Source organism: Musa acuminata, chromosome BXJ2-2, assembly GCF_036884655.1.
Source record: "Musa acuminata AAA Group cultivar baxijiao chromosome BXJ2-2, Cavendish_Baxijiao_AAA, whole genome shotgun sequence".
Lineage (NCBI taxonomy): Eukaryota > Viridiplantae > Streptophyta > Magnoliopsida > Zingiberales > Musaceae > Musa > Musa acuminata.
This window is the reverse complement of record NC_088339.1, coordinates 24,528,768-24,549,255: the sequence shown is the minus strand read 5'-3', so window position 1 is coordinate 24,549,255 and position 20,488 is coordinate 24,528,768. Positions and strand designations below refer to the sequence as shown.

At 37.5% G+C, this 20,488-nt stretch overlaps 2 protein-coding genes across 3 annotated transcripts; one reads left to right on the top strand and one right to left on the bottom strand.

Moving 5' to 3' along the window:
* Window positions 1–3,212: 3,212 nt before the first annotated feature.
* LOC135605507 (transmembrane 9 superfamily member 3-like) lies at window positions 3,213–12,086 on the top strand. Its single transcript, XM_065095682.1, has 7 exons — window positions 3,213–3,418; window positions 3,835–3,875; window positions 3,965–4,547; window positions 9,875–10,012; window positions 10,152–10,308; window positions 10,478–10,962; window positions 11,623–12,086. The coding sequence occupies exons 1-7, from the start codon at window positions 3,243–3,245 to the stop codon at window positions 11,840–11,842; spliced, it is 1,800 nt and encodes a 599-aa protein (XP_064951754.1). The 5' UTR covers window positions 3,213–3,242; the 3' UTR covers window positions 11,843–12,086.
* Window positions 12,087–12,333: 247 nt separating this feature from the next.
* On the bottom strand, window positions 12,334–15,881 carry LOC135605508 (cytochrome c oxidase assembly protein COX11, mitochondrial-like). Of its 2 annotated transcripts, none has more exons than XM_065095683.1 (6): window positions 15,434–15,881; window positions 15,189–15,334; window positions 13,812–13,884; window positions 13,617–13,721; window positions 12,713–12,793; window positions 12,334–12,635 (listed from the first exon to the last, which is right to left on the bottom strand). In XM_065095683.1, exons 1-6 carry the CDS (start codon window positions 15,776–15,778, stop codon window positions 12,534–12,536), a joined length of 852 nt encoding a protein of 283 aa, XP_064951755.1. In that variant the 5' UTR covers window positions 15,779–15,881; the 3' UTR covers window positions 12,334–12,533. The 2 variants fall into 2 exon arrangements, with proteins under 2 accessions (XP_064951755.1, XP_064951756.1); XM_065095684.1 differs by having other exon boundaries at window positions 15,189–15,241.
* Window positions 15,882–20,488: the final 4,607 nt, after the last annotated feature.

Genomic DNA, 20,488 nt, shown 5'->3' with positions numbered 1-20,488 from the left:
AGTGATGCAGTGGGAGGAGTTGAGATGGAAGTGAAGGTAATTTGAGAAAATTAAAAGGATAATATAACGTTTAATTAAATAAAATTGAATAGTTAAGGTTAGTCTGATCCAACTCATCTTTTAAAAAAAGTCAATTTAATCCTAAAAAATCGAGTCAAACATAGTTAAAAAATAATTATTATTTTTAATAATTTCATTAAGGAAATATTGGTCAAAGTATATAAAAAATCTCTTGATAAAAATCAAACATGAGAGCATCATCATGTAAAAGCCCATTAATAGGACCCCCCCCTTTTTTTTTTAGTTGTCCATAGGTAATAGGATAATTTTCATTGCACTATACAATTAAGAATCTAATAATATTTATATAATATATATTTTTTAAATGAGCCTCATATATATATATATATATTAATAGTAAAAATAATTGTTAGAGCTAGTATCAGAAAATTTACCAAAGGGTAATTTTGGCAACCCAACAAAGACAATTTACGTGGTTCGATCAATTGACCTACATCCACGGTGAAGGAGGAGAGGGACTATTATAAATACCTTAGGAAGATATTCCTAGACCATAAAATACTCGAATCTATTAAACAAGAAAAATTCAAACTATAAGCTCAAACTATTTAACTGAATGTGGACTTAAATCCAAAGCAAACACTTAGGTTTTTCATCTGATTTCAAAGTCCAAACTCTTATTTATAATTTAAACAGGAGATACCAAACTTGATTTTCCTGATGTAGGACTATATGAGACTTATCAAACTAACAATAAAACCAATCCCGAGTGCATGTCTTGGCTGTGCCAGCACAAGACTGATGAACAACACTAAGTGTAGGCATTTTATATGAACAAAGGCATCATATATATCATGTGTGTGTGTGATGGGAGTGGTGGCCAACTTGAATGAGCAAATGGGCCAGAGGGAGCATGGAGTGTTCTCTCGAGAAAGAAGTCGTCAGCTGGGTGACATCGCAACACGAAGCTTGTTGAGGGTTATCTCGAGAAAGAAGTCGTCAGCTGGGTGACATCGCAACACACAGCACAAGCTTCCTGTTCCAGGACCGCACTTGCGTCATGCTGCTGACGGACTGTGCATTCCTTTGCATAAAGAATGACCCACCACTGCTCTCTCTCTCTCTCTCTCTTACCCACCTTTACACTTCTGCGTCGCAAATCTGTAATTGGCATGCAGACATCTGGTTTATCCATCATCGAATATGGGTCTTGGATATATGATGGTCGTAGGTTGAGATCCATCAGTGTTGTAGTTCGACAGCTATTGAGTTCGTATGCAGTTTCTTACATTCCAGTTCCAGCATTTCTTCAAATTTGCTCTTATGAAACTAATGACATGATCTGGATTTTTACGAACAACAATGTTCCAAGAGCTGTAGGAGTGTTTCTCACTCCTACATAAGAGTCAGAAAGAAAGAAAGAGACTCTCTCTCTCTTTCTCTCACAGACTGCACACACAGAATCTCCAAAATAGAGCAACGGTGATCATTTGATTGGCTGGTTGTTCTTTTCTTGAAAGGAAGAAAGAAAAGATAAGGAACAGCGGAAGTCATGAACCGGAGGGGAATCCAACAAGTTAGTACTTCTTTCTATGATTGGCTCTTTTTCCACGGAATCTCCCTTTAAGCACATGCAATTCTTGATCGGATAGACTCTCTTTGTTGTGTTGACTGCCACCAACCAATCATCCTCAGTTCCATGAAGCCAATAAGATATCTCTCTCCCTCTCTCTCCAGTCTGATCTTTAGTTTTCTAGGTCGAGGTAATGGAGAAAGGAAGTCGAAGAGGCAAGAGGCCTTGTGCAGCCACACCACCCATACCGTCTCCTACAGTTGAAGCAGATGACGAGGAGAAGTTCTACGCTTTGCTTGGAAGCATTTCAGCCATGAGAGACCTCATCAGAGCAAACAAAAGCAAGCGGCAGAAGACGGTGGCGTCGCTGCCGCTCTGGCGACCCACCTTCGAGTTGGAGGACTTCAAGGAGGAGGATAAGGAACCCGGTACGGTGGCGGGGAGAGGAAGAACGGACGGGGAGGAGGAGAAGAATGAGGTGGGAGATGGCGAAAAATCTGTGGATCTCTGTCTCTCTCTTTAGTGCTTGAACTCAACATCAGTTGTATATCCACAATATTATTATACTTGGAACCTTGCATGCATGGCACTACTGTGAACTCTTCTCACCTTCTTTCGGCTTGTTCAGCTGAGCCTTCCGAGCAGAGAACGAAATAACCCTTGTCTGAAGAAATGTGTTGATTGTACTTTTTGATGGGATGTGATACAGTGAATGCCTCTTCTGCAGCATGTTTGATATGTAACCTCTGTTTGCTCGAACAGATCTAAGCCAGCTTGTTAATCTTTTCTATGCTGCTTGAACAATATATTTTAGTGTGATTAACTGGAATTCCAGAACAGCATGAATTGAAACTTCTTATTGACTGATTTAATGTGAGAAGCTTAAGATGAAACTATCAGAAATGGTTAGACTTCAACAAGTATGGTGCAACATTTGTGTTCACTGACCCAGTTTGTCTCCTTAATTGCCATTCTTCTTGGAACTATCTGTTGCTGGTGCACTCTTTGCCTGCTTTACTGCATTAAGTTGCTTCATTCAATCAGCATCATCATCTTAGTACTGACATGGCTCTTGAAGGCCTTTAAGACCATGGATGAGAGCATCTGTTGTTCTTATTCCCATCTTGATGTTCCTAATTGGACTTGTTGCTTTGCTCTGCACTCTCTCCTACATTCTCTGAGTCTCTGACCTTCTGATGCTTTGCATCTGTGTTGACGGTGTGCATTCCTTATTAACGAGGCAGAGGAGTGAGAGCACTTCAACATGCTGTTTTCTGCCGCTTTTTAATGATGCAGAATGAACATATCCACCAAGGGGAAGTCACATTTCTCTACCAAGACATGACAGAAAGCTTCATTGCAAATGGTTCCATGGAAGAAAAGAAGAAGAGTATTCCTCTGGTGATCAACGACTCCAAGCAGTGTTGTCTTCATGGTAAATCTTGATGGGTAAGGTGAGGAGACGACCTCCGGGGGTAAATGTACCTTCACATCCATGTAACTATCATAAACCCATGAATACGACAAACAAGACTAGCAACGTTGCTTTGACACCCTCGCTTTCCGATCCGACCCGATCCGATAATATATACACCTATATAAAATGCGATCACTTTTCCTCGACCCGAGGAAGGAGCGTTATCGGTCGATGGGGTCGGGGATGAGGAGGTCGGTGACGGATCTGACAGCCGCGGCGACGGCGCTGCTGCTATTGCTGTGCTTCGGGGTCGACGGAGTCGTCTCGGACGCCTCCGACCATCGCTACAAGACAGGCGATCACGTCCCCCTTTACGTCAACAAGGTTGGCCCTTTCCATAATCCCAGGTGCGGCCTCCTTCCTGCTCTCCTCTCAGATCTCTCCTCGTTCTTCTCCGAACCGTTTGATTTGTGGGATCGTATGCGATTTTAGGTAATTAAGGTGGCATTAAGTGGTAACTGGGTGTTATTAAGTGGTGATTAGGTTCTCGTTAGGTCAGATCCGCCGAAGCCTGCAAGTTGATGAACCTTTTATTTTATCCACTTGATTTGGGATTTATTTCTTTTGATAATGTGATTAAATATCTGAATTGTTTCTTTTAAATCCACATAAAAAAATAATTTTTTTGGGGGTAATTTTAGATCTGAAAGAACGGAAGCTCACAATTTCTTTAACCTTGGAATATATTTAGTTATTTGTATTGAGAAACTTTATGCTTGCACTAATTTGTTCTTACCCATTTCACTTGTTTATTTCTGTACAGCGAGACATATCGCTACTTTGATCTTCCATTTTGTACCCCAGGTTTGTCTCTGATTTATAGTATGTCTCATCATCAGTCCCATGCCCTTCTAAATAGGTCATTCATGATTCATGATGTTTGTTGTTTACAGAGCATGTGACCGAGAAAAGAGAAGCACTCGGTGAAGTTCTTAATGGGGACCGGCTGGTGGATGCCCCATACAAGCTTGATTTCCGAGTAGACCATGAGTCTGAAGTGCTTTGCAAGAAGAGGCTCACAAGAGAAGAGGTGTCCAAGTTCAGGAGTGCAGTCACCAAGGACTACTACTTTCAGATGTACTATGATGATCTCCCTCTGTGGGGATTCATTGGGAAGGTTGACAAGGAGGGCAAGGACCTTGGCGAGTACAAATACTACCTGTACAAGCGCTTCCACTTTGATGTGCTTTACAACAATGACCGTGTGATTGAGATTGTTGTCCACACTGATCCCAATATGCTGCTAGATGTCACGGAGGACAGGGATATCGAAGCAGAGTTTTTATATTCTGTGAAGTGGAAGGAGACTGCCACACCATTCGAGAAGAGAATGGAGAAGTACTCTCAAACTTCTTCACTACCTCATCACTTGGAGATCCACTGGTTCTCCATTATAAATTCATGTGTGACAGTTCTACTCTTGACCGGATTTCTTGCCACAATTCTCATGCGTGTACTGAAGAATGATTTCGTCAAGTAAGGAATCTTCCACTTTTCAGGCTCTTGGATTTTATGCTTTATTTTATTGCACAAATATATACTTACTGGTCGAAAATAAAGGATTAACAAGCAGAGATAGCAAAGGAATTCAATTAATATTGATATATGCTTGAGCAAACTAACTTAATTGACCTTTATGATAACTTATTTCATTATAGTTTTGGTTATGAACTCTTTAATGCCAAAATTTCTTGTCATCTCTGATCATTTACTTCAAGGAAATGACTTATTGAATTCTTTAGAAGACAAGATGTTCATGCCAAGTAACAGAGGATAGGATATCATGGAATGAATAATTTGTAAAGTTATGCTACAACTATTTTTGCTGACAGAAGTAGTTGACATTTGAATCATTGGTAGCTAGATCAGAATCTGTATAGATTTCACCCCATTGCGAAAAACTCGAAATAAGCTGGATTGGATTCTTAGGATCAGTATTGACCAAAAATTTATTTAAAAAATCAAAATTATAAAATAAAAATGAAAAGAGAATGATAGAAGTTAAGGAGTATTTATGATTGAGTTCATTATTGTAATCTGATTAAAAATGTATAATTTTAAATTAAGCTTATATTCAATAATATTCAAAAAATTATAAATCAAAATTAACACACACACACACACACACACACACACACACACACATATATATATATATATATATATATATATATATATATATATATAAAACTGCTTAATACATACATATAAGTTCTAGTTTAAATTTAAGTTACAATTTCAACTGCTTAATATACAAATTAAAGTTCAAATAAGAAAAATAACATATGCATTAAACTGTTTGATAGAATAGCCCTCAGCCTGATCTGGCCAGATATTGTTTGTGCAGATCATGTTTTATCATTTAGTCAGCTGCTTTTATGAATGTTAGATTTCAAATTTCTTATAATCTGGTACTTGTTCTGCATGTTGTTGCAAATTCTATCCTTAGCGAGAAGTGCTTATGGTAATGTCATTTTTTTCTGACCATTACTGTGAAGTAAAACCAGTAGCACAATTTTTTTTTTATGATTAGCATCTGCAACTATCTTCTGAAAGAAATGTCCATTATTCATCATTTGTGACAATGTTGTAAGCCATTGGCACAAGTGGCAGCCTGCTTTCTTTTTGATCTCATTTAATGTCGGTAGTGTTTTTAAAAGCGTTAGGCACCTTAAAGGTGTAGGGTGCTAAGGTCCTAAAACGCCTGAGGCGCTAGGTGCTTGCCTAGACGCCCGCTGGAGCGATGCGAGGTACTCCAAAATATTATAATTGTAAATAAATATATTACGATTGATAAATATGATCATAAAAATAAAAATGCCACATCAAAATGATATTATATAAAGTGCCAAATTACCTCGGGTAGTGTTTTGATATCAATGTGATATATACTAAATAGGTTTCTACTGATGGAGACGTATGCTAAATAGGTTTCTAAACAGTGCTAAATAGTTTTAAAGAGTGGAATAATTCTAAAGAGGGAACTGTAAAAGGAGTAATCAACGGCTATAGAGGAAGGTTGGGGAAGGAGAGGGCAACCGAGGAAGTTGTGGATGAAACTGCGAACTAATGCGGCGGTGGCGACGAAGGAAGCTGCAGATGAAGGCGACAGTGGCAAACGTAGAGTTTCACTTCAAAGACAAATTGCATCAGAAATAGAGTCAGTAGTAGCTACAAAGAATAATAAACAACAACAAATGTAAAAGACTACAAAAGCGTAAGCAGCAATAAGCGCTAATAACAAAATTAAGACTATATGCACGAACGTTGCTAAATCCCTAAGCTAAAAGGACTCTAAACCCTAAACCCTTGGATCCACAAAAAAACTTGCAAAACAAAGGTAGTATTTATAATTTGTTCAATCGAGCAATGAAACATGGACGAACAAAAACTTGTTATCAAAACGAAGAATTTCTGTGATGTATGTTCCTTGGAACCCTTTTCTATAGACAATTTTTTTCTCTGTCTTTATTTTTTTCTCTACTATTGTTAATGTGGTTCTGAAGAACCTATCTAACCCGAAGATAAACAACTTTTTCTATTTTGACTTTTTTCTCGAATTACTGCCCGATCTACTCAATTTTCACACATATTAGGGCCAACAAACTTATGTAGTGTTTTAGGGTAAGGAACAAATTAGAATGAGCATCTAAAAACGAGTAGTTATATTTTTCAGAATAAAAGGATTTGTACAAACTTATCTATTAAACAACATAGGAAATATTTTACAAAAGATATGACTTCAAATAAAACATATAGGGTTTTGGTCTGATTTTTCAGACGACTGTTGATAGATTTATAGGACTCTAGAAGCACACGAGAACTTACAACCCTAGAGGCACTGACCCTCACTACCTTTCTTACAAATGAGAGGGTTATTTATAAGCGATTTAAGTCAGTATAAACAGTGTTTTGTTGATATCTCCTTACGCCATGGTTGGTGTCTTTTGGTTGTTTTACGTCACTGTTATGTTTTGTCGTCATTGTTGATGTTGGGCGAAACTCTTATCTGCTGAGGTGAGGTGTCGGACCAGACACATGGTCTGTTATTTGTCTTATAGCATATTATCATTCACTAATTACTATTTGTTGATCAAGTAACTACTAAGCTAAAATTTAAAATTCTTCATGGATCTGATCTCCATATTGGGTTTTCATTTCTTCTATTATGATTTCTTCTTCTTCCAAGAGATTATCATTTATTTTAATTGTTGAAGTTCTTCATTTTTTAATTGTTGAGGATCTTTCACATAGATTTGCATATGATTATATTCTCTAAGAGGTTGAACCATTTCTGGCCATGGTTCATTCAAAATATATTATCATAGTTAATCCATTTTCTGCTCAGTTTCAAGCATGAGCTATTGATAAAGCTCCTTGGATTTAGGAATGTGCTGTATGAAGGTTGAATATGAGTCAAAGTATATCTAGTACCATGCCCCTTGTCCAATAAGCCTTGTTCCAGTCTACCATCGGATATACTTAATTTTGTGCAGGCACAATGTCTTTTTGTAGGTTTTGCAATCGATTTGATGGGATAAAATGTTGATGTGTAGTAATTTATTGCTACAACAAAAAATTGTGAGTATCCTGGAATCATTTGTTATTATTTTGTCCATTCTGCTAGACACGATTCAATATTTAGATGTATAAAGTTATGTTTTTTCAATGTTCATAGAATAGTTGCTTTAAGCTTGTAGGAGATATCTTCTGTGTTAGAAATGAGAACAACAAAAATCGATTTCTTCAACTAGTCCTCTTTTGAGGAAATAAGAGAGACTTTATTTTTTTTTAATCGAGTGCCATATGAGTATCTGTCATTCCGAGTATGATCTTTGGTGTTTTTACCCCAAAATATTCTTCTATGATCATATTATCATACATGGGATTGACATAATGCCTTTCGTAATATTTTTTACAATTGTGAGGATGGATTGCTATGAATCCCCTTAGGTGGTATATTAGAAACATTTTCTATTAGGAAAAAGAGTTCATGAAGCTCCTTTTGAATTTCTAAGACCAACTAGGCAGAAATAGAGTCAGTAGCACCTACAGAGAATAATAAACAACAACAAAGGTAGTAAAGAAAGACTATAAAAACGTAAGCAACGATAAGGGCTAATAACATAATTAAGGCTATATTCATGAACGCTGCTAAATCCCTAAGCTAAAAGGACTCTAAACCCTAAACCATGGGATCGTCAAAAAATCTGCAAAACAAAGGTAGTATTTATAACTGGTTCAATAGAGCAAGTTTGTTTTGTAGGTTTTTGTAATAAAAGTTGTTCCTAATATTACCACTAGAGGGTAGAACCTTTTAAAGTAACAATCCATCCTCAAAATTATAATGAATATCACATAAGGCATTATGTCAATCCCATGTCTGACGATATAATCATAGTAGAATACTTTGGGGTAAAAAAAGCTAAAGATCAGATAGTCAGAATGACATACATCCATATGACACCCAATCAGAAAAAGAAGTCTCTCCTATTTCGTAGAAAAATGACTAGTTGGAGAAATTGATTTTTGCTATTCCTATCTCTGTAATTTGGACGCAAAAGATATTCCCTACAGGGTTAAAGCAAATATTTTGCAAACATTGAAAAAACATTACTTTATACATTTGAATATTAAATCACGTCTAATATTAAAACATTACTTAAAGAAGGAAGAAATTTCTTCAGAAATGAAAAATAAGGATTAGGGCTAGGAGTATGTAGATAATTTGTATATCATGAACCTTATTAATTTGGATGTCAAAAACCTTCACCAACAAGAAGGAAAACCAATACAGATTATAAAAATTATAAACTAAAACCAGTAGGAAAAAAAATTTAAGAAAAAATATTACAGAAGGTCATACACAAAAAGGTATAAAAAACCCGAAAGACACCAATATAGGAGGAAATAATGAGAAGAAATGCAAGTGCTACTTATGTGGAGAAGAAGGCCATATAAAACCTAACTGTCCAAAATAAAAAACACGTCTAAAGTATATAGAATTAAAACAGTTACTTCTAGAAGAAGATAATAATTCTACTATATATGAAATAGAAGATCTAGAAGAAGTAAACCTTTTGGAAATAATAGACCCCAGAGATTATATAGAAATTGATAATTTAAAGTCGGTAAATAATGTAAACACAAAAAAATGTATATACATAACTTCAATATATAGATAGTACCTTAAAAAACTAGAATATCCAGGAAAAATTGTAACATTCGATAATACCCAATATGATCGAGTACTTGATATCAAATATACCGATAGAAATACAAAATACAACATTTTATTTACCAAGAACAGTAGTTGTAGAAATACCCAGAGCAGTACCTCTAATACTAGGGATAAACTTTATACATTCAAGAGGAGCTTTGTACATAAGCAAAGGAACTGTAACAATGTTTCCCAGAGCAACTAACATAATAGCCAGAATAGAGGAAAGAGGAGACTCTATAACAGACATTATAGAAGAAGCCAGAAGAGATGTAATAATTGGGATAAATCCAACAGACATTATAGGAGGCTCTGTACCACATTTTATTTACCATGAACAATAGTTGTAGAAATACCCAGAGCAGTACCTCAAATACTAGGGATAAACTTTATACATTCAATAGGAGCTTTGTAACAATGTTTCCCAGAGCAACTAACATAGTAGCCAGAATACAGGAAAGAGGAGACTCTATAACAGACATTATAGAAGAAGCCAGAAGAGATGCAACGATTGGGATAAACCCAACAATCAATATATTCATGGTGATGTTTATTAGGTTTCTTCCTTGGGCTTCTGCTGTAGGTACACTCATGATGAGGAGTCTGCTGAGGACCAAGAAGAATCTGGGTGGAAATATATTCATGGTGATGTTTTCAGGTTTCCAAAGAACAAGTCACTGTTGGCTGCTTCTCTTGGTTCTGGCACACAATTATTTACTCTGTAAGTATATCTGATATAGTTTACTTTTACCAGTTAACTGTAAAAGCAGAACTGCAAGGGCCTACTTTTCTTCTGAGCAGTGCTTTTGGACAATTTATTGTTTGTTCTGATTCTTCATTACCTTTGGCATTCATGGCAGCACGGTTTTCATCTTTATTCTTGCACTTGTTGGCGTTTTCTACCCTTACAATCGTGGGGCCCTTTTTACTGCTCTTGTGATCATATATGCACTTACCTCGGGCATTGCTGGATATGCTGCTACCTCTTTCTATTGTCAACTCGAAGGAACAAACTGGGTGAGTCATTCTATCTTCATTACTCACTATGTTCTTACTGCTTTATTTTCACATTCTGCATAACTTTATATTCCATGCATAAATCACTCTTACAGACATGCTCTTTGAAGAAACTTAAAAAGGTTGTTTACCATGTCAGATTATGAATGTCTTTGTACTTTATTGGCAGGTACGGAATTTGTTATTGACAGGATGCCTTTTCTGTGGGCCTCTGTTCCTGACATTCTGTTTTCTTAACACCGTCGCCATCGTGTATAGTGCTACTGCAGCATTACCCTTTGGTACTATCGTTGTTATTGTTCTCATTTGGACGCTCGTCACCTCTCCCCTACTTGTTTTGGGTGGAATCGCTGGTAAAAACAGCAAAGCAGAGTTCCAAGCACCTTGTCGTACAGCAAAGTACCCTAGAGAGATACCACCATTGCCATGGTATCGACAAACTATTCCACAGATGATAATGGCCGGCTTTCTTCCTTTCAGTGCAATCTACATTGAGCTTTACTACATATTTGCAAGTGTGTGGGGCCACAGAATTTATACCATATACAGCATCCTATTCATCGTCTTCATTATCCTCCTCATCGTCACTGCTTTTATTACTGTGGCACTGACCTACTTTCAACTTGCTGCCGAAGACCATGAATGGTGGTGGAGGTAAGTCAGTTGTTATTGTATATATGCAAACCAACCACTAAAGACATTTGTTCACTACATATTCATACGCCAATATAATTGATTAAGCCCATAACTCATTAAAAAATATATATAGAAACATGAAAACATTTTTACACTAAGGCCATAATTTAGGTTATACAATATAAAAGCAAGAAAACATAATGTATTAATATTTCATTTTTTTTCTGCTTTGATGTGTGACTTGTTGTTACATATACTGGTACACTATGGTTGATTTAAATCTTTAGATAAAATCAAAGATACTTTAGATTTTGTCATTACCTCTGATTCATTTTAAAGTGTACAGACCACATGGGAAAAGTATGCTATTGTTTCAGTTATTTGCTAGTGAATTAGTTAAACAGTGTAAAGATGTTGCATGTTCCACTATATGTTTCTCTTACTATAGTTGAATTAATGCCCTCGTCTGCTGTTTACACTTGTAAAAACTATTGTCCTAATCATATAGTATGCATTGATTTATGGGTGCACATTGTATGGATCATATTGTCCTAATCTGTGCACGAATTTGGTTTTTTTTTTTGGGTCCCTAACCCTATTGCCGACCATAGATGGTGATATGTGGCTGTTCTTCCCATTGCGGATATCTGAATTGCCATTCTGCTTATGCCGATGCAGGTCTTTCCTATGTGGAGGATCAACTGGCTTATTTGTGTATGGATACTGTTTGTACTACTACCATGCTCGCTCGGACATGTCGGGGTTTATGCAGACGTCTTTCTTCTTTGGCTACATGGCATGCATCTGTTACGGCTTCTTCTTGATGCTCGGGATGGTTGGCTTCCGTGCTGCTTTGCTGTTTGTGCGTCACATTTACCGATCTATCAAGTGCGAGTAGCAAGTCGAAGTTGTTGCCTGACTTGGAGCAGCAGCACATTTTGAACACAGAATAGAATCACTGGTTTCTGAAGTAGATGCTTAATAGCCTGTGAAATATCTATAATCCAATAGTCCTCGTCTACTTTTATCATCTTCTTCCACTTGAAGTCCTTGATACTGTTTTGAAAGGTGTATCAAATATGCATTCGTGCAATTTGTGAAACTGATTTATCTCTATTGAAAAATAGTAATCTCATTATGTATCCCCGTAATTCCACGTGTATACCAGGGGGCAATGTGGAAACCGGTGGATGACGATGCTGCAATTTCAACAAAAAGAATAAAAAAAAATGCATGATTCATCAATATGGGCACAAAACACAAGCTTGTGGTACACGTTGTTGGCATATATTATTATTTTTGTATGTCATAGGTCATGGACTTGACTACATATTATTCGACTGGTTAAAAAAAAATCAGTTGCCAGGTGCAGAAATAGAGAAGGGAATATAATAGTAAAATCGATTCTTTCTAACTTTTATTTTAGCAAGCGACCATTTCATGGCAACCATCTGCTTTCTTCTGCTACAAAACAGTTGGCCAATGTTTCGGAAACGAGGCTGTTCAAGTGACATTGATAACCATTTGAACTAACAAAAATAAGAATAATGAGTTGAGGGTAATGATACTGATAATCGGTGGCTACACAGCTAGTCCTCGTTAACTTTGAAGAAGGTGTAGGAAAGGATAATGTTGTTGATGCCATCCATCTTGGGATCGGTCTCGAACTCTGGATCAATGTAGAAAAAGACCTGCAGATGTTTCCCCAAGATTGCTCATAACGATGGTAACTGAGTATCTTCAGCGGCGTTAGTGTTGCGCTTCTTACCGGCATGTCGATTTGCTCCCCTGGAAGAAGTCGCTGCTCTTCGAAACAGAAACATTGAATCTTGTTGAAATAAACTGCAGCCTGCAACAGAGCAACCCAAACAGCATTACTCGTCCAAACTTTTTAGAGGTTACCTACTTGCATGTAGAAATCCTAAGCAACATCAGGTGGTGCTCCCTTGATGCATGCTTCTGTTCTATCAACTAATTCTTCCATTTCTTTATTGTCGCCGTAGCTGATATAACAAGCAACAGTTTTCATCTCAATTTGAATGCGCTAGGTTACTCTCATGCGTCTTCTGTAGCATCATGACAGAATTATAGGTCCTTGAGAATAACAATCGTTGCAACCAATGCAGGCCTCACTAGAGGTTGATATCCCAACCAAAACATCAGCAATCTTTGTGTTTCTATTAATAACACCATGGAGGGACAGTAGAAAATCTAGTAGACTTAACAAAGCAATCAAGAAGGTTGTAAGCAACCATGGTTGCATTTGAGATGTATCTTCTAATATGAATAGTTTCAGTTGAGGTAACCCTCATATAACAAAATACATATTGTGCATCATGGACAGATACAGAAATAACCCAAGAAACTAAGTGCTGCTTTGAAAATAAACATATTGTCATATGCAATCAAAATTTGGTAGCGGGAAAAAGATGAAATTTATAACTAAAACTTCTTGTTTGACATACTTCAGAAAATATCAACAAGAAATTGCAACAGCATACAGGCCCATGAGGCACAGTATTTAAAGTTAAGAGTGTCCTGCCATCACAACCTTCTACTGTTATAGGAACAGTAAGCAAATTATTCCAAATTCATCAGAGCTATATTATATTGATGAAATGTAAGATTTAAAAAATAGCTTGAGAAATGAACTATAACTTTGGGCTCCATACCTTCATTGGGGTAACATTGTATGTAGAAACACCAGTTATGGGAGTCGAGCTACGATTTTCAGCAGTATAAAATGCAAGGGCGCTTTCCCCTAGCTTAACCCTTACCTAAGGAAACAGAAAGCAACAGAAGGAAATATATGCCTGCGATAAGACTTGTTTTCATATTACAGTCAATGATAGGAAGTAACCTCTCACCTCTCTTTGTGTAGGAGTAAATTTCCATGGCATCCCATCAGCAACATCAGCATTGAACTGAACAACAAGCTCCCTGTAGAAAGAAAGGTCAAACCTAGTTCAGATATATGTCAGAGACTTACACTGAAGTTCACTAAATGTGCCGAGAAACATTTGATTTTGTGGAGTAAAAAAATGTGCAACCAGAATTAATTGATACTTGTTACTATGACACAATGGAATGTTAAGATAAAGTTGAAACTTCTTTAGCAAACTAGAGACATGACATGCTACCACATTATTCCTCTAGTTATACAGCAATGAGTAAAACCACCATTGTGAAGAACTACCACCATCTTCACCTAATCTATCAACCCTTTTAGTCTCTTATCTTTGATGTAGGTTCTATTCTATTTCTGCTTGAAAGGTCAATTAAAGATAAAATTATGACAACAATAACCCGAGCAGGGCCACATGGATCTTTCCTTACACTGAAGGTCATAAATAGTTAAGATCCATGCACATGAAATCTAATAAAAGTTTGCATTGCGCATCATTGGTTTTTATACCTATCTCATCTGAGCTTAGAACTGTCATTGGTACTGTTAAAAACACAACTAATAGAAAATTCTTAATAAAAAATAAATGTTGACTAATTAGAGGTTAGTAATCGTTCTTGTGAAGTGTCTTCAATCAAAATGTAATTCCACCATTTCTAGGAATTTTAAATAAGCTAACCTTCTAGAAAAAAAATTTCTTTTTCACATCATAATAAATGTGGGCAACATAGAATATTACGTCTCCACCAACCACTTGATTTTTTTTTTTTGTGTATTTCTGATCTTTATCATTTGCTTTCCCTACACAAGAACTCATTTCAAGTTCCTTAATGGTTAAATAGTTTTTATTCTGTGCCTCCAGATTTCTGTGACTTCTATCTCGTACTCACCAAATCATAATAGTTTCACCAAAGCATAACTAGAGTCTTAACAGCCAACATAAATAATAATTCTTGAGGGCAAAAGTTTGTACTAGACTTGATTCAAGCTAGAAATATAGTGACCTAAACAAAGCACCTTTTTGTTGCCTATAATGGTTCATCAATAGTTCCTTTTTCTTCAAAAAACGAAAAACAAATTTAGGTATAATTTCAGTTCATAGTTCAATGGCCATGAAATCATCAGCATTAACAAGAAAACCCAATGGAGTTTCACCATCACCATGAAGAGAAAGGGAAAATTCCACAACAAAACTTGAAACACAAAGCTTATAAATTCCTAAAACTGGAAATGTGTACATAGTCTCCACCAAACACAACACACAAAGGCTGAGACCAAAAACACACAAGGGGGTAACAGCAAAAAATTGGATGTGACGCGGAGGACGCAAAGGCAATACCTGGAAGTCTTGGTCCCTTCTTGGGCATGGCGGGCGATCTTCTCTTCCACACTCTGCAGAGACTCATTCCTTGTCACAAGCCATGAACGATTCATTATTCCCGAAAGCATTTTAAACTCAGAACACAAACAAAACAGATCGTGCGGCTACATCCAAGGAATATCGAACAGTCTTAATACCCTAATAAAACCCAACGAAAGCCCGGGATTTAACGATTGGAGAAGAAGAGGGCGAAATAAACTTACCTCCCGGCGCTGCACTGTGCCACCATATCCGGTGGCCTGGCAGAAGCGGCGATAGAGGGGAACGGCGGCGTAGGAGGCTCCGACCATGGCGGCGACCAACCCGAGGAGGTACACGAGGGTGTTACGCGAGCTTCTGTCCTTGGATGCTGTTGATGAGGCGGAGGCGCCGCTAGAAGCGCTGAAGGCGGCGGCGGCGGCGGCGTGGGGGATCAAGAGCCGATCGGGACGAGGAGAGAAGCGGGGCGGGGAAAAGTTTCGTAGGAGGGCGACGGAGTGGGGGGCGAGAGGGCGGGCGCCGCGGAGGAGAAGAGAGAAGGTGCCGGGGTGTCTTAGGAAAGGCCGCATCTGGAAGAGGAGGAGATGAGACGTTCGTCGGAGCGCCGTTTCTTTTGTCCCCTGGGTCTTCGTCGGGGCAGTAAGGAAACAATCAATCGAACCCGGTTCTAATTATCCGTGGCAAGTGCACACTTCTTATATACCCAATAAACTAGTGAGCAATAATATCACAAGCAGTTCCCTATCGTGACATAATGTCAACCAAATAATATGTTATGCATCTTTTTACTACTTTAAAGGAATAAAACAATTAATTTTTATTTTGAATAACTAAAAAAACTGAAGATGATTCGATCAAGATTATAAATAATAATAATAATTATTATTAGATTTATTTTTAGCGCAACGCATAACAATTATATATCCCGTAACTGATTCAGTTAAATAGTCAGTCAGGTAAGGAAACTAAAAATCGAAGTATTGAATAAATAGAACATAGTGAAGCAAATAACACTGAAACAGGACATGTTTTGGTAAGAAACATATCGTGAGGCAAGGTATCCAGGATAAGTTTCGACTAGTCTTTCAATGAATTCAGTCATCACATCTGCTGCGCTTTAACTCTTTTAGGCACTAGACAAGACATATTTCCCACTGTGGATGCAGAAAAGAAAACAATCAACAGCATTATAAGCATCAAGTAAATATCAACTTCACCCAAGATAATGCATTCGATTAAGTACACAATTATCAGCACTTTGGACATCCAAATCAACTCTTTACATACCAGATAACAAGTGTCTTACTAAGCATCTACAGAACAACAAACACAATCATAAACGAAGAAACAATCATCAGAATATAGCATATGCATGCTCAGGATTCACATATAAGTCAGCATATCACGATCAGCTTTCCTTACGCAATTATCACTTCAACATCGATTGCATAATTCAAACAGTAAAAACAGAATCAATAATCCAAAGCAAACTAGAACATGTAATAAATAATCCAACAATAAATTCAGAGCAAAACAAACACTCTCCGATGAACATCATCGAATATCTAATTCAAGGGAAAAATTCTACAATGAACGCCTGATCTGAAGGCATCCAGTTAGAATCAAGGACCAAAGATTGAGCCACTACAAACTCCCGGGTGTTGATCAAACATCAAGCATCGCAAGATATACCAGATCCATACTGCAAGCAAACCAAGATATATATGTATCGGGCGTCCGCATGCGATGATCGTTTTTTCCCAATGTCACGCATGCAGATTAATTACGATCATTACATCCATCGATTCAAACAAGAAATACAGGCAACATAAGAGAACTGTCCACACGACACGAGTTCCAGCATCTGAGAAACCCCTACATCGATCACTTGGACAAGGGCATCCGCTCAAATTCAAGAACCAAGAATAGCGCCACTACAAAACCCCCATCGTCATTAAACTAAAACGATCACAAGCGGGTTGATCAGAGGATACCAGTCGGATCATTGATTAGCTGCTTGCCCTGATACGCCATTCCGGGATGGAATTCAACGTCGAACCCTCGATCGTCGGATCCGACTCCTCCTCCTACTCCTCCTCGATCGAAGACCGTAGCATTCCCTAACTCGGTAAGAACAAGAGGGAGAGAGAGCGGAAGCCCAAAGTAACAGAGGATAGTGACGACGCTCGTGTCGAGCTTTCATCTTTCCGTTGATTCCGTTGACAGCACTCTCTATTTATCGAGGAGAGTTCGGAATCAGAGACCATCTTGTCGTATTATCAAATTACCTTAACGCCCCGTTGCTTCTCATGGTGGCCGTCGGATTAAGATGAACGGTCACAAATAGCAGAAGCTCTCTGGCGTTTCAGCAAATGACACCAAAGCGATGTGTAAAGTTAGATCAGTGTTCGGTTCGAAGCAGGGAACTCCATATGAAGGCACCTTGTCACCGTCCATTTCTCCATCACCTCGTGATCACCCGATGATGGCACAGTAAGACAATTGCCCGGATCGTTTCTGCGCCAAGTTACGGACGAGAAAGCCTGCCATTTCTTGCCACCTGTCCAAGCACGTACATTTTGTGTTATAAGATGTTGCAATTCCTGTGTTAGATCGCCACGTGTACGCCAAGCTGCTCTAGCTTTTGGTGGAAATTGGATTGGGTCCTCGGCTCGTAAGAATGCAAATTGGGTTACCTTTGGGCTGGAATATATATTTTTTTAAATCCAAATATCTAACTTTTGAACCAAGTTGGGTTATGTCATCGTGACAAAATATTTCTATATATATATACACATAATTTTAATATAACATTAATAATTGTTTGATAGGAGAAATATTCTTCCAATTATAGCTCTATATGTAGCAGGAAGGTTTAGAAGACCCAATAGATAAATGGACAATATAGATAGATACTAGTTCAAAATAATAGTCTGTGAAATATTTCACCTGTATCACATAGACAATGAGATGAAAAATATTCCATCCATATCGTAAAATATTCTTCCTCGTTAACCCATTATAAAAAAATAATCTTGAACAAGTGCTTAAATCTACCTCAATCTCTCGAGCAAAAATATTCTTTTCGACCATATTAGATTTTCTATATACACAGTCTTACATTGAGTCAAGTTAATCCATATATCATCGATGTCATCATTACCACTATTCAAATATCAAGATTCTTCATGTGCATCAATGAAAATTTTTTTTTGATTAATCGATTTAAAATTAAAAAATATAAATATTAAACTACAAGATATATAGATACATGTTGTATTATCATTATATATTAAAGTTTTAAATGATATTAATATATAAAATTGACTCTGAGGATATATTTTACTATCTGTTAAGGAAAATTTAAGGTGCTGGCAAGCTCACTTGGTAGAAGATGTTCTGAGATAGAATCCTTCACCGAAACGTGTGCCTTAGTATATCGGATCAATTGGATCAAGATAATATAATACAAGATTTGAAGTGAGGGCAAACATCGAGGAGATAAATCACCATTCTTGATGTGGAATCAAATTTGCATTTAGATCGTAAGCAGTGCATTTAAATCATGAGCACCGAACTCGTAGGCCGAAAAAGAATTAATGTCAAGCAAGTGTTTACGCCTCGAGTCAACTGCACCGGCAGAATCCACGGAGGCTCGCGTTCTCTCAGATGTTCCTAAACTGTGTCTTTTGCACTGAAATCACGTTCATCAAGAAAAGTGGTAATCTTAAGACTCGAGTCTCCTACGTTAACATATATTAAATCACCATCTCCCACTAGTGTTTATCTAATATGTGTCATGTGACAACATCTTCCAATCACGTGAGTTGCGGGAATCTGGCTGCTTCTCCCTGTTTATTCTTCCATCGTCCTTCTCTCACATTCCATCCTTCCAAGCTACACCATAGTTGTCCTCCCTTCTCTCTCATATTTAGTTATATGTCAATTAGATGTGACAGTTTGAACAATAAGAGACCCATATTTCATCTTTCTCATGTTCACTGTGTCTCGAAGGCATTTATTCCCTCTCTTTTCATGAGACAATGAGCAAGGAAAAGGCAAATGTGCTGTCTTTAGCTCTTCAACTTGCCATGATGTGACGAGTAAGTTCTTTTATTCTTCACGAGTGTTCTCTTTTATTTCTTGTATTTTACTCCAATTAATCAACTCATGTTTTGTTGCTATGGTTTCATGAGGTCGAGGTGCAATCTGTTTCTTGAGTCATTTTCCTCATGGATGTATGAGCTCACATGTCATTTATTGAAAGCTGTGAACTGTAGGAATGCAGTCAAAGTATTATCAGCAAGAGTGATTGTTAAGGGTACACTTAGCTATTTGGATTAGTAGAACTTAGGGAGATGTGATTTGAATACATGCTCAGCTAATAATAGTCCATTGCACTCATCTGGTTGGCCATACACAATGCAAAGGAATCACGTGCTGCAGCATAAGAAGAGACTTCTGCCACCCCATGTCATTGAATTCAAAGCTAATAGACTTCTCATGCCCCATACATGCTCCCTATGCATAGGGTTGAGATGACAAAAAGGATGTAACAGTACTGTTGTTTAGCATTTCAATGCAGTGCACAAATTCTTTGGAAGTGAAGCACAGACCTCACTAAACTACAAGCATCTCTTTGTTCTTATATGACAAGTGGTTTTTGAAAGTACAGTTCGCTCATATACTTGAGGTGATTAGTCTAAAAGAAGCCATCAACAGCAACAACATCACATGTACTGTTTTAGCTTGGCCTTGATGCAACCTAGGGTTGGGGAAATCTACTCGAGAGTCAACCTTCATGTGGACATGAAAGGAATATTTGGGAGTATGACAAGGGAATTAGAGGTAGAAGGTTTGGGAAACTGAATACTTCAACAGTCACTTGTCTTGATCAGGGCAGTGAGACCAAACAGCATCTTCTTTGGTCAACTAGGCAATAAAAATTAGGCACCTGACAACCCTAAATAATTTGCATTTAACATGCTTTTTTAATCATGGAGATATCGAGATCTCCTTGATCCGATGGAAGATTCGAAGGAGATGGAAAAGTCTTCTATCCAGCATTCTGTATTTAATTCAAACAGCTTCAAAGTATGTCTGCTACCTTCCGAGTCTTAATCTCTCTGACGTCGAAAATAGTGTTCCAAGTGAGGAGAAGGAAAGTTTGCACAACCCAACATCGAGTAACATCAAAGCTGCAGTTTTCTTGCATGAAGAAATGATATACCCTACAAGAATATTTGGTGCAGTGACAAATGGAATGAAGGATCGGGGTG